The sequence below is a fragment of the Triplophysa rosa genome, linkage group LG17, assembly GCF_024868665.1.
Source record: "Triplophysa rosa linkage group LG17, Trosa_1v2, whole genome shotgun sequence".
NCBI lineage: Eukaryota > Metazoa > Chordata > Actinopteri > Cypriniformes > Nemacheilidae > Triplophysa > Triplophysa rosa.
In genome coordinates, this window is record NC_079906.1 from 7,359,353 (window position 1) to 7,386,003 (window position 26,651).

At 37.2% G+C, this 26,651-nt stretch overlaps 2 protein-coding genes across 3 annotated transcripts; both read left to right on the forward strand.

Annotated features, from left to right (window-relative positions):
* Positions 1-1,611: 1,611 nt before the first annotated feature.
* On the forward strand, positions 1,612-16,961 carry piwil1 (piwi-like RNA-mediated gene silencing 1). Its single transcript, XM_057356720.1, has 21 exons — positions 1,612-1,644; positions 4,053-4,142; positions 4,224-4,329; positions 4,459-4,587; positions 4,852-5,066; positions 5,212-5,333; positions 5,412-5,492; positions 5,574-5,771; positions 5,876-5,984; positions 6,070-6,196; positions 6,490-6,607; positions 6,803-6,917; positions 8,165-8,352; positions 8,437-8,509; positions 8,593-8,793; positions 8,899-9,002; positions 9,188-9,258; positions 15,806-15,959; positions 16,046-16,171; positions 16,290-16,437; positions 16,541-16,961. The coding sequence occupies exons 2-21, from the start codon at positions 4,074-4,076 to the stop codon at positions 16,655-16,657; spliced, it is 2,571 nt and encodes an 856-aa protein (XP_057212703.1). The 5' UTR covers positions 1,612-1,644; positions 4,053-4,073; the 3' UTR covers positions 16,658-16,961.
* An 848-nt stretch (positions 16,962-17,809) lies between these two features.
* Positions 17,810-25,274, forward strand: stx2b (syntaxin 2b). Of its 2 annotated transcripts, XM_057356614.1 has the most exons (11): positions 17,810-18,103; positions 18,311-18,391; positions 18,514-18,613; positions 20,309-20,383; positions 20,559-20,632; positions 20,723-20,831; positions 22,780-22,853; positions 23,043-23,180; positions 23,259-23,369; positions 23,781-23,914; positions 24,105-25,274. In XM_057356614.1, the coding sequence occupies exons 1-10, from the start codon at positions 18,074-18,076 to the stop codon at positions 23,907-23,909; spliced, it is 921 nt and encodes a 306-aa protein (XP_057212597.1). In that variant the 5' UTR covers positions 17,810-18,073; the 3' UTR covers positions 23,910-23,914; positions 24,105-25,274. The 2 variants fall into 2 exon arrangements, with proteins under 2 accessions (XP_057212597.1, XP_057212598.1); XM_057356615.1 differs by lacking the exon at positions 23,781-23,914 and having other exon boundaries at positions 24,105-25,272.
* Positions 25,275-26,651: the final 1,377 nt, after the last annotated feature.

Consider the following 26,651-nt stretch of genomic DNA (forward strand, 5'->3'; position numbering starts at 1 on the left):
ACTAATCTTTCATCAAAGTCTGAATGAAGCAAAATAGAGAACAATCTGGAAAATGGGGGGCTACAGATGGACACTATAATTAAAATAGAAAGCAGATGTTGAGATTCAGTTCAGTACAGCACTAAGACGTGGAAATGCATTTTTAGAAATAAATCTGAAACCATCCAAGTTGAAGCTTTTATTAAATTAGCTAATGAAATGTTTACAATTACATAAAAAGATGTGCTGTGTGCACTGTGCACCATGCTGCGCCAAATCTCATAGCGTGACAGATCTTGGTGTAAAAATAAAGAAAGCATCCAAATGCTGTCGAAAGAGTTAAGCAGCTTTAAATGCTGTGATGGAACACATTTATGCATCAAAACATCCATCCTCAATCAGGCCCCAATCTGCAGTTATGCCGCCTACATTCATTAGTCCCGTGTCTTAAATCTGAGCACACAAAGCAGCAGCAAGCAAAGCGAAAATCACACGTAAGATGTGCCCGATCTCTCCTGACGCACGCTGGGACTTGTTTTTCTAAGATATGACAGAAATAAGGAAAAACAAGCTCTGGATATTTGTGTCAAAGCCTGTTTTTGCACATCTCAGATCTTTTTTGTGATCTAGTTTAAATCAAAACAAATGATGGCTGATGCATACAGACGATTTTGCACCGCAGGATCAGGAAAGCTGGTTTAAATCTAACTTGCCTAGCAGATATAGCATTCACAGACTTGATGAGTAACAGAGAGCTGAATACAAGACTGAAAGAACATCAAGCGTAATGCAATCTGGCACTTATTAGGACTCCCTTATATTACAGTAAAGCAGTTATATTAAAAGGGTACTGCAGTTTGTTGTTTTTTTAGAATCACTTGTTTGAGGTTTACCCACTGTCTTACTAAATTGTTAGTGAAATAATGCAAATATACAAAAAACTTTATAAAAATACACACATCAAAATCTTGTTTTATGAACCACACACATACATGCATGCACGCACAGTAGCTAAACCATATCTAGTCACATTTTAGCAATGATATCTTTCATTTGATCATAATTGCAATTCACTACCTTGCTTTTTCAAAGAAGTAGACTTTCACATATAGGAAGTATACAGGTTAGCCCCAAAACATTGTAAGTTATGGCTTCCTGTTATACTCTGGATGTACTGCTGACAAATCATACTTTTTCGTCACTTACAGTGACTTACAGTTTGGCCACAAACAATGACCATTGTAGTGCTCCGGTTAGTACTTTTAAAGGGCGCAATGAATATCAAACAGTAGTTCGTTTTTAGCATTCCCTATGTAGGCCCACATGATAATGTGACTTGTTCAGTATTTTGGCGCCATCTTGTGGTAAACTGTTGCCTGACTCGTCACGTGAAAATACCCGCGGGCGTAACAGGTGGCTGTGTATCCTTCCGAACAAACTAGTTTACGTGGCCATTCTTTTGCTTCGATTTCTGTTTCCTTTAATTAGCACTTTCGGACATAAAATAAGTACATGTTGCATAAACATATTTTACAGCATGAAAAAATGGACAAATAAGAGCGGGAAAAATACTTAGATTTTAGGCAGCGGAGGGATACAAGTGAAATCAGGTTAACGGACAACCTGGAATTAATTGGATATCATTTGACACTTCTGGAAGCAAGGGTAAGATTGAGTTGTCGGTGTGGAGAATTTATATCTATAAATGTTTGCATTTGATAGTTTCAGAGTTTAAACAATGAAATTAAAGTTATATCATCCATCAGTTTGTCGAATTATGTCGTTGTGGAGATCAATTAGAGCATTAAATTAGTTATTTAGACGACGCCAGTGCCTAAAAGGTGAAATGTTAACTTATATTTAAATACTTTTAAATAGATCTTAAGAATATGATGTTAAAAGCTTTTTTTGTACCTCATGCAACTGAAAGCAACACTTGATCTAATTAATCTAAAACGTATTAAACTTGAATCGTCACGAGCTAAGTCTTTTGTACCTCATGCAACTTCGCTCGTGACGATTCAAGTTTAATACGTTTTAGATTTAGATCAAGTGTTGCTTTCAGTTTCATTAGGTAATGTCGCAATAACTTAGACAAGAATGGAAGTTTATTGCTCTTGTAAAACTCAAGAATAAGTTTTTAAACTGAATTCAGCCGTATGGCTATTTGCTTAACGTAAGATAACGCGGCTTTTGAGGGCCAAGCACGTGCAGATCAATTTGCGGTCTTGCATGACAAATGCTTTTTGCTTTGTCATACAATACGATTGCACAGACATTACAGTGTACTGTACTTGTATAAAATTATTTTGCAATCTTGTACATTTCCCAAAGGTACTTCAACAAAAGAGATTTTTGGTGTGGAGTTTGGTTGGTTTCATTGGCATTTAACGTTAACTTTACGCCAGGGTAAGATCGAGTCGTTGGAGTTGAAAATAAGTTAAATATTTGCCTTATTTATTTTTAAGTGTTTTAAAAGTGTTTCTAAAGTTAAAACAATGGCATTTAGATTAAGTAATATGTCAGTTTGTTAAATTTAATTATGTATGGTGGTTAGTCAAGCCATGAGGTTTTAGTAGTTAGTATTCTTTACTTATGTTTGCGTCAAATGTGTTCTGTTTTCAGAAACGCATATTATTAAACGTTTTCTTGATTTTGTACATATTAATTTGTAACATTTCAAAAAAGACTAAATCATCGTTGTTTTGAAGAAAACATGGATTTCTGACTAAGATCACGTGGCGTTTGCGCGGCAAACACGTGCAGTAGCTGTGCGGGCAAAAAAATACGTCCCGACATGTATAACGATTTCTGAACTGGTCTTTTTATTCAATATTGTACATTTTTGTGCCGATCGAAGTTGTACATGTGCACGAATATTGGCCAACGTTTCACGTGTTAGTGTAGTATGAATATACACTGTTAAATGAAAACCGGAGGGATGTAAAATACTCTGTATACTGTAATACAATTTTATGCCATGCAGCCAATGAAAAGACCAAATTTGTTTTAATCACTAATTCAGTACTTGAACTCTAAATTAAGTTAGTTAAATGGCAAGGAGTTGTATATAGAGCACTTTATTCATTTACTGCATTTTCAGGTGCTTGACTCGACATAAATTGGCTTCCACAAGCAGCATGTATTCTCTCTTCAGGCGCAAAGGTATCTGATAAACACAAGTGTGCCGTTTTAGTGGCACAAATGCTTTAACAGTGAAACTTGCTTCTTTTTGAGGGCATCTTTTGTTGTCTGTTTAAAAGCGCCAACAAGAGTAAAAATCACAAACGAGTGCATTTTCAGGTATAAAATTTAATGCTGTGACATACAACAGAGGGGTTTTTCCTGGCTCAAAATGAGGTTGAGGTGGTGCCATCCTGTTCTTGTACACGTGCACATGTAGGCCTACCATACCTTTGAGTGGCTTAACCAAACACTTGACAAGCAACAAAGAAGTTTTAAAAATGAAATGAAAACGACAATTGTTAAGTTACATAAAGCATAAAATTTATTCAACCAAACGGAGAAGTTGTTTAAAATCAAGCATAAGCTTTTTATACTTTTCAACTAACACCGTGTCTACACTGCAAAGCTTAAAACATTACAATGATGTACCCACGTTAATTTGAATAACCTTAAAAAAAAACATTCACATGCACAGCCATGAAAAACAGCTAATACAGCTCCTAAGGAGGAAATTCTCCAGCGTTTCACTGTGCTGATAACCAAACAGCGCCTCTATTGTGGCGTAATGTCACAATTACAGTTACAAATGACATTCAATTGAGTGCACACAGGTTTTTTTTGACACCTGATGTAATTTTGTCGGCGGTGGCCACCTCCAATTTTTCTATGCAGGAAAAACCCTGCAATAAGATGATAGAATGTTTTTATATGTGGTAAAAAAAAATACAAATTCTGTCATGTGCTCAACATTCACTGACGTCCCTGAACAAAAGTGGGTTTGGAACCACATAATGTTGAGTAAATGAGAATACATTTTAGTTGTACTGTTAATGGACAGCTTTTTACTGTGATGGAAATAAACTTGCCTTTCGCGCTCTAATTTACAGCGTTTGTAAAGAAGCTTTAAAATGACAGGACGAGCGAGAGCAAGATCTCGAGGCAGAGGCCGTGGTGAGGAGGCTCCCGTACCAGGCGCAGTGAGGATTTTTGTGTCCCTTCTGAAATCGTATTGAGGCGAATTAAAAACCTGCAGATTTAAACTTCATATTCTGTTGCAGCAACCTCCACCACAAGAGGCTGCGAAACCAATTGTGACTTCATGTGAAGGAGAACTGGTGGGGAGGGGGAGACAGAGAACGGCACCTGGAGCTATATCTGCAGAAGGTAAACATTAAAAGCTAAGTGTCAAGAAAGAAGTGTCAGTAGAAATGCCATTAGAAGGTTTTTATGCATTAGAGTAGTAGGTTGCAATACTTTTATTAGAATTATGAATCTGATGTATGATCTGTTTAGCGATGGTCCAGATCTCTGCCGGGTTCCAGCAGATCAAGATTGGGGAAAGAGGTGGACGCAGGCGGGATTTTCACGATGCAGGCATCCACACTCGCCAGCTTATGGAACATGTGAAAGACTCCAAAACGGGTAACTTGAAACTGTTGAGTAAAGGCCTACTCACACCAAGAATGATTACTATGTTAAAGTCCACACCAAAAAGTGATTCCACCAATTCTTTATTGTTACTGTTACAGTTTGTATTCTGTCACTGTCTTGCATTAAAAATGGAATCATGACACTTTCTTCACTTAAAATTTGTTTTCTGCACGAATCCCACATACGTTCTTCTGTATTTAGCTGTGTTTGCTTGCTGTTATATTGGATTTTATAACAAATGTTCTGCGCACACAGGTGTTTCTGGCACTGCCATTGAACTGAGAGCTAATTTCATGCGTCTGGTATCACGGCCTATGTGGGCTCTGTATCAGTACCATGTGGACTTCAAGCCAGCAATGGAGTCCCGTCGCTTGCGCACGGCTTTGCTTTACCAGCATGAGGAGACTTTGGGCAAAGCACACACCTTCGATGGAGCCATTCTCTTCCTCCCAAACAAACTGCACAACACTGTATGTTTTTGATGACAGTTTGGGTTCAGTGTTTGTTATTTAAATCATTGGTGATATAGCAAATCTAATAGTTCTTTGTAACAAAAAACAGTGTGGTTATATGGTAATGGATGTGGTGGTTGATGAGAACTTGTTTTGATTATAGGAGACGATCCTGTGCAGTGAGACCAAGCATGGAGAGAAGGTTGAGATCACTCTGACACTGACCAATGAGCTGCCTCCATCTTCTCCTGTATGCCTGCAGGTTTACAATGTCCTGTTCAGGAGGTGACCACAATTATGTGTTTGAAATAATGTTGACAATTTGGTTGTGATAAACTTCTAACCCTGCTGATTTTGTTGTAGAATGCTGAGGATTCTGAACATGCAACAGATTGGTCGCCATTACTACAATCCAGATGATCCTTTCAACATTCCCCAGCACAGGTTTGGAAACCAAAACATTTTGTGTACACGTTTAGCAACCTTTGTCAAAGAAAGATTAATGCTGTATTTAACTGTTTGCAGGTTGACAATTTGGCCTGGTTTTATGACCACCATCCTTCAGTATGAGTCTAGTGTCATGCTGTGCACTGATGTAAGCCACAAGGTCCTGCGCAGCGAGACAGTTCTTGACTTCATGTACAGTCTGAGACAGCAGTGTGGAGACCAGCGCTTCCCTGAAGCCTGCACCAAGGAGCTTGTGGGCCTGATAGTCCTCACTAAGTAAACTTAGCACAGATTCGCACTTACATGAGGGTTTATATGTGTATATCTTAATATATTCTAAGCATGTGCTTTCACATAACAAATTATAATAATCATTATAGGTACAACAACAAAACCTACAGGATTGATGATATTGCCTGGGACCAAAACCCCAACAACACATTCAAAAGGGGAGATGCAGATATCTCTTTCAGGAACTACTTCAAGACGGTAATGTTACAGGAAATCTAATATATGTGTAACAGGATGTTTTAACACCTGTTTCTGACATTTGTTGTTAATTCATTCTTTTTAGCAATATGGACTGGACATAACAGATGGAAACCAGGTTCTGCTGGTCAGTCGTGTGAAGAGACTCGGACCCTCAGGTCGGCCCCCACCAGGACCTGCATTGCTCATCCCAGAGTTTTGCTACCTCACGGGTAATCCTCCATCTACAAAGAGACTTTTTATGGGATTGTGAAGATGATTGTATTGTTTTTTTATACGCAAACAACACACTTGACAGTCAAACGTGTATTTGAAGAGTTTGGGTCCAAAATGAGAAAAATTTCAATAATCATGTTTTTTATTGTGTTAGTTAGCTGTATTTTTTAAGTTATTATGTCTTAAATCAAAACTAACCAACTGCAGTTTGATTGGTTTTAATTGGAATGCACAATAAAGATACATGATGTTTTTTTGGAACCAAACTATTAATTTGTTTCCCACAAAGGTCTGACTGATAAGATGCGCTCTGATTTCAACATCATGAAGGATCTAGCCACACATACAAGACTGAGTCCTGAACAAAGAGAGAGCAGAATCAAACGTCTCATCTCCAACATTGACAGGTAGAACTTTAAAGTGTAAATATGTGTAACTGCACAAAGTGTTACATTGTTTTAGTTGCATGTCACCTAAGAAAAGCAAGTGAATCACTGGACTTTGAGTGTAAGGTGTTTTTCCACATTTAATCTGATGTCTGAGGTTGATACAGATGTCTGAGGTTGCTATCGCATAAACCATCCTCCCCACTCTCCCTTTAGGAACTCAGATGTGCAAGATCAACTGAGTACTTGGGGTCTGAACTTTGAGAACAAGCTGCTGAGCATGAATGGAAGAGTTCTGCCTTCTGAGAGGATCATACAAGGAGGAAGAGTGGTAAGAAATTCATAATGAAACATTTAAGAAAATTTGACAAACAGAGTCGTATGCTGAACTGCCCTTTGCTGGTTGAGCCATTGTCTAACCTGCCAGAGCAATCTGGCATAATTTAGTTTTTTCCATCTGGGAATAGGAGCACCACCAGAGCATGTCAATATTTCACTCAATGGCTGTGAGTTGCGCTCAGTCGCTCACGGACCAAGCAAACGCTCCGCTCAGTGATAAACCAAATCCCGCTCTGACATAAAATGTGTCTAGTAAACCTAATTGTTTTCAGTTTATAATAAACTTCTTGAATAAATGTATCAGTTTATGTAGTAGACTGAAAAAGAGCAGTTATGTTTCAGTCCGACATTCTGTGACTTTACAGCCAATAATTTTAGTCATTTTAAAGAGTGCCTATAATAACTGATAAAGTATATTTGATTTTCGTTACTTTATTTCCGTGAACATATAGCTGCCATAGTGCAACATTCAAAATAAACGCACAAAAGATGAAATGCACTATGAACACTTTTATTATTACTGGGGTTAATAAAAGAAACAGGCTCTAAAGAAAAATAGACCAAAACCATTTCCAAAGGGAAATACGGTCTTAAAATGTCAAACCTCAATCGTTACAGAATTTTAGAACGTACTTTAAGAAACTTTGACAAAGTAGCTGTGTCTTCGAAGGCTGCATGCGTCCTCCGGAGATCACATTTGTCGACCTCAGCCACATATGACATCGAGGTTTATTCAGGTTTTATTTTAGAAAAGCAACTTTTACATTGGGTAATTGACACATTGTCTTGAGAGAAATAAATATAAATGTTATAATGTTTTTTAACTGAAATGAGCCTGTATCAAACCTCTTGTCGCTCGCTCAGCTCCACAAATGTATGAGGCGTTTGTAGTTAAGTAAATCACCAAGAAGGCTGAGCAAGCGACTAAGCGTATATTGAGCGAGCGGAGCGGAATTCTCAGAAAGGCGCTCCGCGAGAAATATTAACGCTCTGCTTCGCTCACATGCTCTTGACTCACACCAAACAAGTCAGGAAGGAGAGAAGATGCGTAAGCGGTGTTTATCCACTAGTTATTCGATCACAGATACAGTCATTAGCACGGATGGATAAAAAAATGTGACGGCAAATATGCTTGGGCGGCCATAAATATACCTGGGAGGACCGCCCAGGTATATTTATACAAGTAAATGCATTGTATGGGAAACGCTGAAATGTCAGCTGTAATTGAATTTGTTTTAGTTTGAGTACAGCCCATGGACAGCAGACTGGACTAAAGAGATGAGAGGACTCCCTCTGATAACCTGCATGCCTCTGGACAACTGGATGATGTTCTTTACACGCCGAAATGCAGATGTTGCCCATTCTCTGCTTCAAACTCTCAGCAAAGTGGCCGGGCCAATGGGAATCCGCATGCAGAGAGCCATCATGTGAGATGAGAGCAGATGCATATTTTACATTTGACAAAATATCTCTCTTCTGTTCTCATAGATTGGTATTTCTTGTCAATGCAGGATTGAGTATGAAGATCGTCAGGAATCTCTCCTGAGAGCCCTGCAACAGAATGTAACACATGATACGCAGATGGTGAATAAGGCAATCGTGTACGCATGCTTGTATTTAAGGAATTAGACCTTTGTTGTTTTACTGGTTTTATTGTGCCTTTTTAGGTGGTAGTCATCCTGCCCACCAACCGAAAGGACAAGTATGATTGTGTTAAGAAATATCTTTGTGTGGAGTGCCCCACTCCCAGTCAGTGTGTGGTGTCTCGCACCATCAGCAAACCACAAGCGCTTATGACAGTGGCCACTAAGATCGCGCTGCAGATGAACTGCAAAATGGGAGGAGAGCTGTGGAGTGTGGAAATCCCAGTAAGTCCATCTAAAACCAGTTCCACTGATTTGTACGTAACAAACCTACTTTTATGCACATTTGCCAATTCCAGTAGTTCTGATGTGTTGTCATGTGTATTTCAGCTTAAGCAGCTAATGATTGTAGGCATTGACTGCTACCATGATACTGCTGCAGGGAAGAGGTCCATTGGAGCACTGGTGGCTAGTCTGAATCAGGGCATGTCCAGGTACTATACAAGTTTTGTAAAGGAAAGACAAATGTGATGAATTCCATTTTATTTAAAAAATTGCAGAAACGTTTTCATTTGCTAAGAAATGTAGTTGGTAATTGGCAATATTGCTTTATTTCAGCTCATTATACAGTGTTTAGCGTGACCTAGCTGTTATGTAATATCACTTGTTTTCTTTTAAGATGGTTCTCCAGGTGTGTCTTGCAAAGCCGTGGTCAAGAGATTATCGATGCACTGAAGGCAGCGTTGCAAGGTGTGAAATGGGGAAGAAATTTTACTTTTATGCCTTTGTTGTCTTTGGATTTAATGATTTTAATTAGAGGTGCACCGATTGACAGGCCAGAGACCAGAATCGGCCGGTTTTTCGTGTAATCGGCTTGGAATCGGCGAGACCTGAGACTGACCGGCCGGTCAGTCTCAGGTCTCGCCGATTCCAAGCCGATCTTCTGTTGCCTGTGATCAGAGGTGTAAAGAGTACCTGAAAACCATACTTAAGTAAAAGTACAGATACCTTGCAGTGAAAATTACTCCATTACAAGTTACAAGTCACCAATTTCAAAACGACTTGAGTAAAAGTCTTCGAGTATCTGATTTGAACAGTACTTGAGTATTTTACTCATACTGAATGTAGGCTCAAAGCAGCACTAGTCCTCAACACTTAAGAGACATGTCAGTGAAAAACTAGAAACAGCCGATTCGTGAGGAGAGCAATCGCATTTATTTTCTTAAATCATAATAAGACTGAACACCTCAAAATTGCAACAAATCATGGCCGACATCATAACCTACTGTACGTCTATTACAAACACCCAAGTCTCATTTAAGCTCAACTGCTCATAAGTAAACCAAACTCCTTCAAAAAGGTCTCTTCAATATAACGGATAAATAAAGTAATGTTAAGTAAAATCAAAAAGTCAAAGCCTTTTTGCACTGGACATGCTGGTTTGGGCCTCATGGCCAGCTGCAGTCATGTCCTCATTTCACATACACTGTTAGCCCTTACCTGCCATTTCTACAGTAATATACTGTATTGGCAACACTGTTGCCTGCTAGTTACTGTAGGTGTTCAACTACTGCAATGGCTGTTTGTATTAACGCACTTAAGTCACACAGTCTTAGATGAACACGTGTAAATAACAGATGAACACAATAAATCTGTCAAGATTTCACCAGAGGAGAATTAAACACAAACATCAATAACATCTTCACATATTACAGACACCACTTTCACTTTATTTCTGTCATCTGTGTAAGATCTTATTGAGATTGAACTCGAGTTCATAGTGGTTCAATTATGTTTTAAGTCACCATTATGGCGATCAGTGTTTGCTTTGGTTGGACTCTTTGACTTTCTTGTAGCTTTAAAATGTACACTTATACAATAACACTGAAAGGGACTTTACAGGAACCGCAACTTTATGTTTGCTTAGTAACTGAAGATACATCTGAAAGAATTCAATCATTAAATAATAATAATATAGCATTTAAGATTTATTAAGATATGTTTGGTAAAGTGATTACATGTTATAATGGAAAGATCTCTGTCAGAAAATCTTTCTTTGCAATTGAGACACAGTTAGACACTTGACATACAAACCTCATCAATGGTGACAAACAATCATGAATGAGTTTTGTACTATGTACCCAGCATGCATTGCAGCATGAAGCTGTTCAGTTGATTGTCACCATTGTTGAGATTCATATGTGGATTGTTCATTTCTCTGTGTCCGACTCATTCTATAGGTTAATATTTTGTCTATATAGTGTGAGAGCACTTTTGAAAATTGAAATACTATACATTCTTTTTACTGGTTTACATCACTTCATGGCAATAGTCCCACCACATGGTCAAATTTTGAGCAAACATGTTTAGAGCACATTTAGGAAGAGTTAGTTTTAAAAATAAGAGCTTTTGTAGATGTGTGACCTACAGTAACTAGCTGGCAACAGTGTTGCCAATATATTACTGTAGAAATAGCGGGTAAGGGCTAACCGTGTGTAAACCGCCAGCGATTGACATCTACCTGATACTGCACTCATATTCATATAAAGAAGCCATGTTGACAAGTTTTTGTAAGTTAGGGCAAAATCCACAAGATTGTAGTACCTTCATTGCCCTGTAAATGGCAATATTAATTATAAGATAGGTGCCATGCAAAATGTAATGTGTAATTGCATTAGTCATTACAAATGTAGTGGAGTAAAGAGTACATATACTTGTTCAAAAATGTAGTTAAGTAGAGAGTAAAAGTTGCTAATATCTTTAATACTCAGTACAACTACAAAGTAGCCAAAAAGATACTTAAGTAAAGTAACTAAGTACATTTACTCCAATACTTTACACCACTGCCCGTGATGCAGGCAAGAACGTCACAGCCGTCGGTACACTCAAAGCCGCAAGTAAACGTGCGTGCGCACAGCCTGTCTTTCACGGCTCGTTTATACTTGCATGTGTGTCCACCAGACCGCGAGTCTCTGCTGACTGACGCGCATCTCTCATATCCACTGACTGCACGCGCGTGCACACACACCATGTACTGTACAGACAAAAAGGTGCACTGTAGTTCATCTCTCGCTGCTCCGTCTACATGGGGTATGTATGCTAAAAGTGATGCTATTAGCATCATGCTAAACTCTGACACATGCTAAACTCATGTTGAAGTCGTTCACTCTGTGTAAAACAAACGTAAATTCCATTCAGCCTGATTCCTTGTCTTACGTTAAAACTGTGGTCATTTCACCTAGGTAAAATGACATTCAACACGACTTCTACTTGTTTTTAAAAATCCAAAATATAAAAAAAATGAATAAATCAACCAATATATGTGATATATATCTGATTGAGTTCTTTACTAACACAAAAAACTGCAAATACATATACATCTTTAGAGTAGAATTCACTCATAAGATTTTTAACTTTTTTTATTGAAGTTGCAGCAAAAATCAACGCACTTCTTTTAATCCTACAGACCCAAGATAAAGACAATTTATTTTACATTTCAGAAAAAATGAAATAAAGCAATGTTAGTTTCATAAACAGAAACAGACAAGAATAAAGTTGAAGTATTTTATAGTTATCTTAGACTTTTGTGAGATGAGTACAAAAATGAAAAAGGTAAATTAAGTGACATGTTTAGTTATATTTTATTATTTGTACTTTTCAGTCAGAGTTCTTCAATTTAAGAGTTGTTTGGGAAAGAGAAGATTCTGTAATTTAATGCAGCTTAATCCCGTTAATATGGTTTTATATACAGTATACTGTCAATTAGGGTTGTCACGGTACCATAAACATGTCTTACAATACTATACCAGCTGAAGTATCTCGATACCAAGTAGTATCACGATGCTGTGCCATATAATTCAAATCTATACAAAAAACACAGATTTAGATTAAACGTTTGTATTTACTATAGTAAATTGTATTATACTTTGCACTAGAATATGTTGTTGTATTAAAGAGCAGGTTTCAAGGTTGTTGTAAGTGTCCTAATGTTGTACTAGAGTCCCCAACAACATGTTCAAATGCATCAAAGGTAAAAAAAAACGGTGCTATTTTCTTAAACTAAGCATTTAGTATCTATCCATTTCTCTAAGATCCCTAAACGATTCCTCCGAAGCTAGTTGCCCAATCGGAGCACACTGGACTTGCGGTAGGGAGGAGCTTAGAGAAGCGGAACATTTGAACAGCCCAATCAGTTGTGATTGGTCTTTCTTCATACACTGCGTGTCAGAAACGAAATGCCCATTACCACAGTTCTTATCTCAGGAAGGTTTTTGTAAACAAAGACGAAAGTTTTTATCTTCATAAACTTATCTTCATAAACCATTCAGACTATTGTTTTCTGTTGATCTTTTTTCGTCATAGCTGTGGGAGAACAACAACGGCTCTATCCAAAAGTTGATCATTACTATACAGAGAGGAGTAACTGAGCAAGTTAGCAAGAGCTTCCAAAGATAATGCACACACCTTTACATAATAAAATGATATAGTGCTGCAGTCCGTTTTTAAAATAATGACAAGCAAACCGTTTTGTTTGAAGGGGATCGTGACCACAGCTAAACTTTGCACACTTGACAAAATCATAATGTGAGACACGTTAGCAAAGTACTACCGTGACTAAACGATAAAGGGATACAGTTTGCAGAGGTGGGTAGTAACGCGCTACATTTACTTCGTTACATTTACTTGAGTAACATTTTGGAAAATATGTACTTTTTAAGTAAAACTAAAAGTGTGTACTTTTACTCTTACTTGAGTAAATTTCTAATAGAAAATCTGTACTTTTACTTCGTTACATAACTTACATTGCGTGACGTTCCTTCATTTTAAAATAAGCTTTTTAAAACGCGTTGTTTATTTCAAGGTTGTCGTCTCTTTTTACGGGTATTCCCGAGTGATCGATTCTATTGAGTCGATTCCTTTGAAAGCATTAATTGAACAATGGGCAAAACCATTTGAATAGGCTAATGAATCAGTTCAAATGATTTGTTCAGTTCGCAGCACGATCTGAATCATCTGAAGCAGGATAACTCACTCCTCATAGAGAGAAACTTAAGAACACGCAGAACACAAAGAGCGTTGGATGAAGTGGATATTAATCTATATCTATACAATCAAAACTGCAAATGTGTCATATTGTTTGCTAGCAATGATAAATGCCCGCCATATGCGCGCACCCGCGCGTTACCTGTCAGACACAGAGACGTGGGCATGCAGAAATATACATTTGAAGAACAGAAGGAAGAAAACTTGTTGATGGCCGTGTGGCTCACTGTTTACTGTATGTTTACAAGTAAGAGCGTTTCACAACACACACGTGACACAACACGAGAAAACATGAGCTTTGTTCAAAAATGTGTATTTCATTTAAGAGAGCACTGCAGATGTTCTAGATCATCTTAGGAAATGCTCTGAGTTTAGTTCATGCTTTAGTTTGACATGGTCTATTATTCTAAACAAGTTGTGTAAACTACATTGACATCAGAACTAGATGAAATTTACAGAAATGCTTGTATCTTCTGTGTATGTTTATTCTTTAGTGTCTGTATGTATAGTGCAAAGATATCTGCTTATGATAATTAAAAATATTGATTAAAATGTAATATTAAAATATTGGCGTTAATATTAATTTTATGTAGTAGGCCTATATAATCAGATACAAAGTAACTAAGTAACTAGCTACTTGAGTAGTTTTTTCATTGCATACTTTTTTACTTTTACTCAAGTAATTTTTAAAATAGTGACTTTTACTTGAGTAACAATTTCTCTAGTTACTTGTACTTTTACTTCAGTAAAGATTTTGGCTACTCTACCCACATCTGCTTGTACAATACTACGACATGTAGAGCGACAACAGTCTACAATAACTGCCACATTAGGTAAGAGTTGGATTATTAAAACTGTAACACTCTTAACTTGTACGTTGTTTACCTGGAAACCTACAGCTGTACTAAATATACAACACGGATTAGCACAATTACTTTAACGTATATTGTAAGCATTCAATTTAACATGTACACATAACGTATTTATCATACTTACAGCTTGTGATTCTGAGACGCTTGTTAGTCCAAATAAAGTTGGTATTGACTTATCTTTAAGGGTCTAGCGGCTGGCAAATCCTGCGTTGAACTCACCAAAATTTGAGAAGCAGTCTGTAAAATGACGAGCACATTACACAAGGTTGGAATTGTACTGCAGTGGTATCGTGGAAAAAAAAATGTAACCACTGATCCTTCACATCGTCATCCTTTGGCAGCGAAAACAAAGTACATTTGCGTTCACAGCACAAAACACAGCGTCCCCTCGACATGTTGTATACGCAACACTACCTGAAGTGCTAGTGGGCAGGTCAGAGTGTTCCTGTTTCGCGGGAAGGCGGGGATTGTGCTGATGCATTACACTGTGACGTATCATGTTACACTCAAAAGATTCGAAAGCCTAACGATTTGTTTGGGCGGTTCGGTGTCAACTGCTTACTTTGGAAGCCAATATCTTAATTTATCATGGACTTTTTGAAATAACAACTTTGCAGATCGTCAAAATTGAAGGAAAGCTACGTTACACACTGAAATGCCGGTAATTTTATGAGAGTCATGAAACCTCTTTAACTGTAGTAATTGAATAAATTGTAGCAAATACAATTACATTTAGTCATTTGTAAATACTGTAGTATACTTCAATATTTACTCTGATAAGACTCAAAAAAACTAGTATCTATGAGTTTTAGTAGTTTACTGTAGTAAATACAGTTTAAAGATCATTTTTCACGTAGGAACTAATTCAAATGTTGGACAAATCTAATTGATACAGCAGTCTTTATAAAGGGAAATATTAGGCTTACTTTAAATGCAGAACTAAAACGGCCAGTAGGTGGAGGTCAATTTTCCACTGAGTTAGTGAATCATCAAATCAAATCGCCAATTTGAATCATTAACTTGTCCGAGACATTCAAAGCACACATTCATTTTGGAGCTAAACACCGCAAAAAGGCAGATGTAAGTGTTCAAATAAATATTAATGCGCATATGCAACATTAACTAAGGTACTACCGTTTCAAAAATAGAGAGGCATCGCAGGTATTTTGAAGCTTTAGCATCGCGATGCGACCGTAGCACCGGTACACCGTGCAACCCTACTGTCAATTATAGTTTGTAAATAGAAAATCTGCAAAAATCGGTATCGGCAGGATTCACTTATAATAAAACCGGAATCGGCAAAGAAAATTGCGATCGGTGCATCTCTAATTTTAATGCTTTAAGGTTTTTAAATTTAATGTTTGTGAATTATGTCTCTTCAGATGCATTGAAGGCGTATTTGAAATACAACAACTCTCTGCCATCACGCATCATCGTGTACCGTGATGGAGTTGGAGACGGCATGCTGCAGAGCGTGGTGGACTATGAAGTCCCTCAGATCATGCAGTCCATCAAGACCATGGGGGCAAATTACGAGTAAGCACTGCTTCATGCAGACAGATCATCACTTTCGGATTGTTGAATTATTTTGTTTTTATTTCCATTTTGTAATTCACATACAGTCCCAAGCTGACGGTTGTTGTGGTGAAAAAGCGGATCAGTGCCAGATTCTTCGCTCGAATTGACGGCAAAATCACCAACCCTCCTCCAGGAACGGTCATCGACACCGAAGTCACTCGTCCAGAGTGGTGCGTATTGAATGTTAAAATGAAACATTTGATATGTGAATAATTTAAATTGGATTATAATTATAATTATAAAATAATGACATTATTAAAAGTGTTCCTTATATCTGCTTTTATTCAGGTATGACTTCTTCATAATAAGTCAGGCTGTGCGTTTCGGTTGTGTGGCACCTACTCACTACAACGTGGTGTTCGACAACAGCGGTCTCAAACCAGATCACATGCAGAGACTCACCTACAAACTATGCCACATGTATTACAACTGGCAGGTAACCACAGATCATTACATTAATGTTATACTGATGTAAGCTTAACTGTTTCATACGCTGTATGTACATTCTTTGTTTATATTGTTTATTTCTCTATCTGAAGGGGATTGTCCGAGTGCCTGCACCCTGTCAGTACGCACACAAACTGGCTTTCCTGGTTGGGCAGAGCATACACAAGGAGCCCAACAGCAATCTGGATGACTTCCTATACTACCTGTAACCTGTTATCTAATAACATGTTTAATGTGGAAGCATAATGATTGTTTTGCTCTCTTGGTTGAATTGAAAGTATACTTGGAATGTTAATCAAACTTTGTTCAAAAAAAATGTTGTGTTGAATTTTCTAGGCTCTAGTGTGTTTCTGTTCTTGGTTATAAATTGAAGTGTAGTGACGGAGGATTCTTGCATCTGTGATATTTAAAGAAATTCAAATTTATGTTTAAAGGCTTTGAGTGTTGATTAATGGACCATTTATTTTCTGGTTACATGTGTGCAAAATGTTTGTTTGAGATGCATTTATGTTTAAAGGCTCTGATTGTTCATTATTTGATTTAGTAATGAACCATTTATTTTCTGGTTAGAAAAATAAGTGTTACATGTGTATACAAAATGTGTAATCTGCACATGTATCGTATTCATATATGGTTTGTTTCTAACAATTAAAGGTTTGTACAAAAACGTTTTTGTTGCTCTTAAAAGTGTAAAACCGGATTTGAACTTGTACACGTTTTTCAAAGAGATTATATTTGAGGCCAATAGCAGACAGCTTGTTTTTTTGTTTTGTTTAAAGATATATTGTAGTCCACTGTAGTGGCCACCTGTACCGAATATGCACGAAGGGTGGAGGATGATGGACTTGAACATTTTCCTTTTAATCAGAAAGAAACTTGAGAGATCACAAGGCCCACAATAGCTCGTATAAAACCGCATACTTCAATTGGAGTGAAGTGGTTTGGAGAACGAGTGTGCTGACATTTCATAGCGACTACATGCACTTCAATTATACTTTTATTGTTCGCTCTTATTGCAGAAGTAAAAAACATCGTTTATGTAATAATTGTACACTTACCAACGTAAATGTGAACCGGTGATCTTTATAAACGTTTAAAAGCGACGGGCGCTTTGATTGGGTCAACCCTTACAGCGCAGAGAAAAGTAACAGGTCTCATGTGACCAGGTTACCGTTAACTTTAGGCGCTTTCTGGACTGTAATTTGTCACTGAATAACAACACGAAGAAATTTTAATAGTCAATAAACTGGTAATATAATAAGTAGTTAAAACTGAAGTAATCTCCATTGGACCTGACAGAGTCATCGTTGAACTCCGCCTATTTCAGTACCGTTGCTCTACCGCCCTGTCTTTCAGCTGCGCCCACAGCATCATTCAGTCAACCAAACAAACAAACATGTAAACATAACTTCTTGACTCCGTGAACATACGCCAATATTATATATCCATCATCAACTCGCCAACGCCAATGGATACTTTAATAATCCACTTTATTTACTTTCACCGTCATTCGTTCAGTTTTTGTGATCTAGCCAGGACTTGCAATGGACTTTAACGCTTACGCACCGCCGCAGCGGACGTGTTCAGTTAACAGAGGATAGATCGACTTCACAAACGGCTTTGTTATGAGGGACCGACTGGCTGCTTTGAATGCGGTGAGTTTCAAAATGGTCATTAATCTGCGCACTTTTTGAAGCATTTGTTTGAATAACGCGATGAAGTAACGTTAGCCTAACTAAAAATTCAACTCATTCTTTTATTTGGAAACGCACTTTCTCCATGTTCCCCCCTTGTAACGTTACTTCTAAAGCTTTTTATGAGTTTTTCATGCAGGAGTCATCTGTGTTTATTCGCTTTTTTAGGGCAGTCAATGCGTCAGTAATGACGGGCTTGTCACTGTGTCCATGGAGAGAGATGGCTTCATGCAGGACTTTTTCAGAAAGGTTGTCATTCATCTTTATGAAGTTTGGGTGCTGCAGCTTCTGTTTAATCAGTTGTAAAGAAACATCTACAAGTCAACCTAAGTGCAACAGACATGTCTGAACTGTGCTCTGCTTTATTTCAGGTGGAGGAGGTCAAAAGTGTCATTGAAAAGATCTCCTCCCTTGTCAATGAGGTTAAGAAGAAACATAGTTTGATTCTCTCTGCCCCCAACCCTGATAACAGTAAGTCATCCTACGCAAAGCTGGTTAATGTCACGCCATTTACTCTCAACGTACAACGGGGTGTGGGTTAGTGGTTCGGTTGAAGGTTCAAACCCTGCTAGGGATGAATTATGAACCATCACAACTGAGCTTTTAAGCAAGTTACTTAAAGGGGTCATATGGCGCGAACACGTGTTTTTCTGTGTCTTTGGTGTGTTATAAGTTGCCCATGCAGACACGTAAAATTGCAAAAAGTGTGGTAGGTTCAAACCCTGCTAGGGATGAATTATGAACCATCACAACTGAGCTTTTAAGCAAGTTACTTAATCACAGGTTACGCTGAAGAGACTGTATTTGCACTAAGTGAACAAAAATGTCTTCTACAGGCTTAACCCTGGTCTGGTGTCATTTTCCTGTTAAACGCCACTTTTAACCCTGGATTAAAGAACGGTTAACACTATTACGTATCAATGGCTTTGCGTCACACTGCTGTCGCATGGCAACTTTAATATTGTCTGACTACACATAAAACCTTGTCATTCACGTCCACACAATAAACAAATAATACTCGGGGCTCTGTAACAAACAAACATGCTGTTGTATAACTGCACAATGCTTTAAAGCAGTGGTTCTCGAACTGGGGGGGCCCTAAGATGGATCCAGGAGGGGCAACAGTTTTGTGGCATTTTATGAAATATAGAAATTTAAGATAAATTTTGTGCAATCAAACGTCAGAATAATAAGACCACCAACCAAAAGAATTTATGTTCCAGCATTGTACAATAGAATATGTTTTTGGTTGAATTGAAATTCTATGTTTAAGATCACAAGTCTTTATTTGGGGGGCCACAAAGCGATACACCCAACACAAAGGGAGCCAAAACAGTTTGAGAACCACTGCTTCCTCTGCCCATTTTATCTATCGCGGAACACATCATTCTGAACAAGTACATCTGCAACAGCCAGTAAAACTATAGGAAGCTCCGATTACATTATACATACACACATTCTCATGGATCCTCTGATAAATAACTTTTTATTGGTGTGTGTGAGTTCAATGTGGCGATGGGGGTCTCTTCCCTCAAACCCGGAAAAAGGCGCCTCATAGGAAGTCAAGTTTGGGCATGTGAAGTATTGTGGTTTCTCCATCACATTTTTAGAGGAATTTGAAGTGTGTGTGAATTCTTTTAAGCTATTACTAGAAGGGCATGTATAGGACATGTGAGGAATGTAGGGTTGAGATAAAGACATCTGGGAGGGTGTGAAGGTATCTGCAAAGAACTCTGGGTTCGTTTTTCTCCTGCACACAAGTGCAATGTTGCAACGTAAGCCAGAGACGTACTTTTTGTAAATGTATGTTTGTTGTCCTCAAGAAAATGTGCGAAATGGAATGATCAGTGTGAGCATTCTGAATGTGTAGTTTTTACAGTCATTTAAAGGGACAGTTCACCCAAAAATGCAAATTCTGTCATCATTTACTCAACCTCAAGTTGTTTAAAACCTGTATACATTTCTTTGTTATGTTGAACACAAAGAAAGATATTTGGAAGAATGTCAGCAATTTTCAGTTCTCGAGTTTGTTATTTTGAGTAAGAAGTTTTGTGGTCATTTTTCATCCATTGTGTTTATTTTTGGGTAATATCTGTATGGCCTGAGTTGTTGGGCTGGATGGTTCAAGCTAACTGCCTATTCTGTATGTCATGATTGTGTTTTCAGAAACAAAGGAAGAGTTGGAACAGCTCACAGTGGATATTAAGAAAAATGCCAATATTGTCCGAAACAGCCTGAAATGTAAGTAGAATGATCTTCTTGTGTGTTAAAATGACAGTTGAAGATCCTGCAGATTAACATTTGAGGGTTTTACTGAAAAAAGGACACTCTTGGGAGGTCTCTTAAAGGAATAGTTCACCCAAAAATGGTGAAAGGGTGAAAGAAATGACATGGTTCACTCTGTATTTGTCTTAAGCCATACAGCAGGGTCTTCCTCCGGAGGAGCAGATGGTCCATGCTTCAGTAGATGTTCGCATCCAGAAAACTCAGGTGCACAATCTCTCGCACTGTTTCTACTGGCATCAGTTGTTTTGATCTCAGATTATTTTGTCCCTTTCTTGTTGTTGTGTCTTTTTTTAGTACACTAACTTGTCTCGAATGTTCATGGACGTGATGACACAATACAACGAAACCCAAGTGTCCTTTAGAGAGAAGAGCAAAAGCAGGATTCAGAGACAGCTGGAGATCAGTGAGTCATACACAAACAACACTAATTGTTTGCTGTGTCTCTCAGTCTTTCTCTCTTTGCTACACATTTACAAGCCATCTTTTGCTATACAAAATATTCATATGAGCCAAAAGTATAATAGACTTGATACAACCACCCTATTTAATTGTTATGAATCTATCTATTTAATCTCTATATGAATCTACAAAGCATTTGTTTATTATGGTGGACTAATATTTCATCTTGTCTTTCATAGCTTCGCATTACTTTATGGTCATATTTTGAGTATGAAAGTCTTTAAATATTAAAAGCAAAGAAAAATGTCCACTTACAAGTTACAACCTTTATTAAAGCAGGTGCCTACAGTAACATTCCAGTTTCATGTGCCAAGATCTGTTAAATATAGATTATTATGGAAAAATCATTTTTTAAGTCATTCAATCATTTTATAAGGGTGACTTGGAACAAGTTTCAGAGAATAAGAGAAATACAATGAGCCTGAGTGAGTGATGCTAACTGGGCATTGCTGTAAAGAAAATTCACTGAGTTATACATGGTCAGTTTTGAGCAGATGTACTGTAGGTGTTGTCTCTAGAGCGTGTGTGGAGAATGAGTCCCAGAGGGAGCAGATTAATGAGCTGCTTCTTTGCTTCACGACACATGAGATGAAGCAGGTTGTCACCAGAGACTGCAAGGCAAACGCTACCCTGGCAACAGGGCTCCTGGGATAACGCTGTAACTTTGGACAGAGGGGCAGGCAGGAGCAGAATGTCATGTGACACGGATAGTGAATCACAAGTCATGTGGCTTTTAGCGTTTACATAGGCCCAGTTACATCAAGTGAATTCCCTAAAATTTGATTGTGCTCGTGATTTTCCGTTTAAACTTTGTTTATGAAAGTAAATGTCCTGTTTATGTGACTTGAAGTACACTCGCTCCATTGCATCTGTGCTTCAGTTAGCATATAGATTTACATAAATAAAATATACATTCAAGGTCAAATTGACAATTAATCAAATTTTCTCCTTTTTAAGTATGCTTATGTGCACTATCCAGTGCTTATGGGCTGTAATGTGTGTGTTTTTCCAGTGACATTTACATTGATGCTTTCAGTCACTGTATTGTTCTCACTCTTTTCCCAGCTGAATCAATATAGTCCCAAAGGTATATTTAGATTGACCACACACACAGTTGCGTGTAGTACACACTTTACACACAGTTCCATGACACAAAGCCAAACAAATATACAAATGGACTAGCCTATTAGAAATTGCTGGTCACCATGTCATGTTTACCCATGACAAATTTACACAGTGCACTATTTAGCATGTGAATTATGGCCTGAAATCGGAATCAGCAGTTACCTAGAAACCCATTGATGTGTAGTATCAGTACCTTTAAAACACATTACATTCATGCATTTGACAGAGGCTTTAAGCGATTTAGAGGTGCATTTTGGGTGTGTTTTATCAGTCCGTGTTATCCATGAGAGTTAATCCCATGACCATGGCATTTTGAGGGACATGCTATACCAGTTTAGCTACAGAAGTAAAATGCCAAAGGGAGCCCGATGCAGGGTTGCCAGATATGCGAACAAAACCAGTCCAACGGCCAGTCATATCTAGCCCAATGGCCCCAGCCTAAATACCAAACCTAAAAAAAAAACTATAACTAAAAACATGTTTTACAGTTACTGTTATGCATTACACACAAATTCTTATTGTGAATCGCTGTGTAGTAGTAGTACACAGTTTTTTTTATAAATACTTCATCTTACCTAATGAATGACTGCCAAAAATCCATCCAACATTAACCCACGGAATAAAAAATACATAAAAAATATTTAAAAGTAGTAAAAAGTATAGGCAATATTTTAAAAGTAGACCAATATCAAGGGAAACAGAGGACTTAGCAACCCTGGCCTAATTTTAGTCGCATTTATTTTTCGAATCTCTTCTGAATCTTGTAGCTGGAAGAGTCACAACTAATGAAGAACTGGAAGAAATGCTGGAGACTGGAAACGCATCTGTTTTCACCTCTGATGTGAGTTTTCATCTCAAAATGACATTTTCTAATCTGATATCTGAATATCATTCAGCTTCATTTACTTCTGACTTGCTAATAAACAACATACTGTACTTTGTTATTTTTTCCTATGTAGCACCCTCTGCTGGATTTTTTCCGCATTGTGTGTGTAATGTGATTGCAAGGGCAAACTTCTTCTGTTTTCAGATCATCTCCGACTCTCAGATAACCCGTCAGGCTCTCAATGAGATCGAGTCCAGACACAAAGACATCTTACGCCTGGAGTCCAGCATTAAAGAGCTACATGACATGTTTGTGGACATGGCCATGCTGGTGGAGACCCAGGTGCAGTGTGCTGTCTTTATTTTCAATTTCTAACTTTTTGGTTGATTATTTATTCATTTGCTGTTTTGTGGTGTACAGGGTGAGATGATTGACAACATTGAAAAGAATGTGAACAATGCTGTAGAATATGTCTGCCATGCTAAAGTGGAGACCAAGAAAGCAGTGAGATACCAAACACGGGCCCGCAGGGTAAGAACTAACATTTAACTTTAAAGGATTTATCTTTTTGAATGTTGTCTTTTTGTTGTGAACAGAGCACAACAGTTGGGGAAGAAAATGTGAATTTTCTCCATAAATTAATAATTTTGCCCAGAAAATGATTTTGGCAGCAGTGTATAAATCTTAAAAAAACAGATGTTCCATAGGTTGTGATGATGTATGCTTCTGTAAAACCCACACGTCATTGTGATTTCAGTGTCAAATTTGGGATGAGAATTTGAAAAATGATGTGAATTATTTTATGATTATCAACACATATTTTAGATGTATCATGCTTTCGAAGCTAATGGTTTACCTTAGGTTTGTTGTGCATCACGATGTGTTTCACGTTCTTGAATACATGCTATCAATATAACACTTTCTCTCTTTTAACCTATACAGAAATACATAATTCTTGCTGTGATTGTTCTGGTCGTGCTTTCTGTTGTAGCACTAATTATTGGCTTATCTGTGGGCTTATCTACCAAAGCCGCTACTAACTCCGCCTCCTCCAGCTCTGGTTCCACCTAACCATGGTAACACCCTGTGCCCCATCACTAACTTACTATTTCACCATTTCTAAACTTTTCATGGTAATTGGAAATATATATACACTGTCGGTTTATCTGCTTTTAACACATAACATGAAAACGCTGTGTGCCTTTAACACAAAGGTATTTGGAAGTGCACCAGATTTAATTTTTCTTTTTTCTTTGTCCATCATAGAAAATGATCTACATTGCCATTTGTGGAGCTGCTTGCATTCTTCTTATTATTATTATCACCATTGGAGTTTACAGCGAGTAGTCACCTATAGCAAAGCGCTGGTGGGGTGTTTTTTTCTTTAACATCACTGTGTTATTAGGGAACAAAGACTTCGACTAAACCTTTGTTGTTTGGTTTTGACTGAGATTTCAGTATGATTGTATTGCTGAATACAAAAACCTCGAAGCTTTTTATTTTTGTAAACACTGATTTCTGCTCCGTGATCTTCCTTTGCGATTTAAAATCTTTGTCACTTTACGATAACAACCAAAGGTCATTTTTCTGCTCTTTTATTTATTTAATGTTGGTTTTCAAATTTTGCACAGTTTAGTCATGTTTATTATATATTGAAATATGTTACTTCAGGTACAGTTTATTTGTTGGGAGGTCTGACTGAAAAACGTGGAGTTAAATACAGTCCAACAAAGTGCACTTAAGATTTTAAGATGATCTTGAACAAAATTTGTTGTTTTGACACTGGTTTGGCCATGATGGATCCACATAATATGATGTCAGATCTATGATCAATGTTAAAAATGTGACACTTAATAATTCCTTTTCGTGTCTTACATATGACTGTTTCTGACAGGAGTGTAACCATGGAATTATGGTCAAATATTCACATGTGTATTGTAAAATAAATATGTTTCTCACTGTTCAAAACCGTTATACTCATGTTACTGTCATTCAGATTTAATACGAATAATTGCTAAAATTATAAAATGTGCAACACAGTGGGCAAAGATTTTTTTTGGACACTTTAGCAACACTTAAGATGTTTATATAAATGTCTGGGGCATTATGCGACGAAATATGCAGCAGAGACAAATTTACTGTATTTACAGCACAAGGACCCTTTTAAGTAAAATGTTTAAAAATACAATTAAAATGATTGCTCAAACGTTTTATTTCTTGGGTTTTGAGAAGATTTTTATGATGTTGGTAAATCTAACCCTATGCTGATGACATCATCATGATGGACAGCTCCGTACGGGTGAAAATCTCAAGCAGGTCCACACATTGATACTCATGAGAATTTACTCAAGACAAATAACAGCTGGGAAAATCTCTCTCTTTCACATACACAAGACAATCTAGACACTGTCCCTGCATTCATTGCTTTGTGTGTGTTTAATATACAATGATTATACACACACACTACAGTATATAATAGCTGATTTACTCGTGCCATGACACATCCAGGACATCCTATCTGTGTTATTGAGCTGTGAGTGCAGAGGCAGACACGTTATGTAACTGAAATGTTCCTGCCTCAGAGACAGTAAGTGAGCGTTCACACGCACACAAGGGACAATGAGAAATAAATAAATTAAAATATCACCTGACCTGGTTAGGGTGAATGAATAAAGAGATGAAGCTAAAATAGAGAGATTGATCATTCTGTGTGTGTCTGTGTCATCGGTTGGCTGACCAGCGGCGTACTGGAAAACAAAGAGTCTGACATCGAGGAAACTGAGTGTACAGGTGTGAATTATAATGTATGTGCCAGTGTATTGTAATATATCATAACAAACATGCATGATATTGTGAAATTGAAAAATCCTGTGAATAATTAGAAGTACCTTATTTGAATTGTTTAGATTTTAAGAATGCACATTAGCTTCTTTTCCAACAACTGGTTCATATTTAAAATGCAGTATATAAGAGACTGAAAGAAAATCCTCCTGGCTTTCAAAACAAAGCAGTGTCTGCAATTACTTGAGATTGATCAAAGCATAATAAAAGTATAAACTCTGTTTTAGTAAAACAAAGATCAAATATTATACATTTTTATCTGGTCTAAAACATTAGTTAATGTTATTCTTTACAGTAAAGATTTTTGGCATGTTTGTAACAGCTTATAACTATATACATTTTAATGTATTTAAGTGCTAATTGCGATTAATCGATTCCAAAGTAAATGTTTGTGTTTATTTAATATATAAATGCACACGTGTATAGACTGTTTCATCGGACACATGCGCCTGGCCCGAAATTAACTTCAGGTCTGAGTTTGTTTGTCGGCCTATATATTATAACAATTTGAGTTATATGAATAATTTAGTTTATATTCATTAACAATCCTCTACATGGACTCCTACATGGAATGTTGTTATTGATTTTACAGAGGTCTACCGGAAATTAACTTTGGGCCACATAATGTTTGTTTATGTTGTTGCTGTTGAAACCGTCTATATACAATAAATATTTACATAAATATATATACATTTATATTTAAATATAATTTACATTATGTATAAATATAAATCACTCATATTTCTTAAATATATGTACACAGTAAAATCGCCAGTGTTAAAAAAGGTCAAATTAACTCTCACAGTGTATATTTAATCCACACTTCGAGAGTTAATTTGAACTTTTTTAACACTGGCGATTTTACTGTGTATGTTTGTGTATTTATACTGTATATACATAGGCCTATAAAATACATGCCACACACATACTAATAAACAAACACAAACATTTATTTTGCAAGAATCGTGATTA

Coding starts and splice junctions, on each gene's coding strand:
- stx2b (XM_057356614.1), top strand. CDS start 18,074: ATGAGGGACCGACTGGCTGCTTTGAATGCG. Junction 20,832..22,779: donor TCAGAGACAGCTGGAGATCA/GTGAGTCATACA, acceptor TGAATCTTGTAG/CTGGAAGAGTCACAACTAAT. Junction 23,181..23,258: donor CCATGCTGGTGGAGACCCAG/GTGCAGTGTGCT, acceptor TGTGGTGTACAG/GGTGAGATGATTGACAACAT.
- piwil1 (XM_057356720.1), top strand. CDS start 4,074: ATGACAGGACGAGCGAGAGCAAGATCTCGAGGCAGAGGCCGTGGTGAG. Junction 8,794..8,898: donor TGTGGAGTGTGGAAATCCCA/GTAAGTCCATCT, acceptor TGTGTATTTCAG/CTTAAGCAGCTAATGATTGT. Junction 9,003..9,187: donor CTGAATCAGGGCATGTCCAG/GTACTATACAAG, acceptor TTTTCTTTTAAG/ATGGTTCTCCAGGTGTGTCT.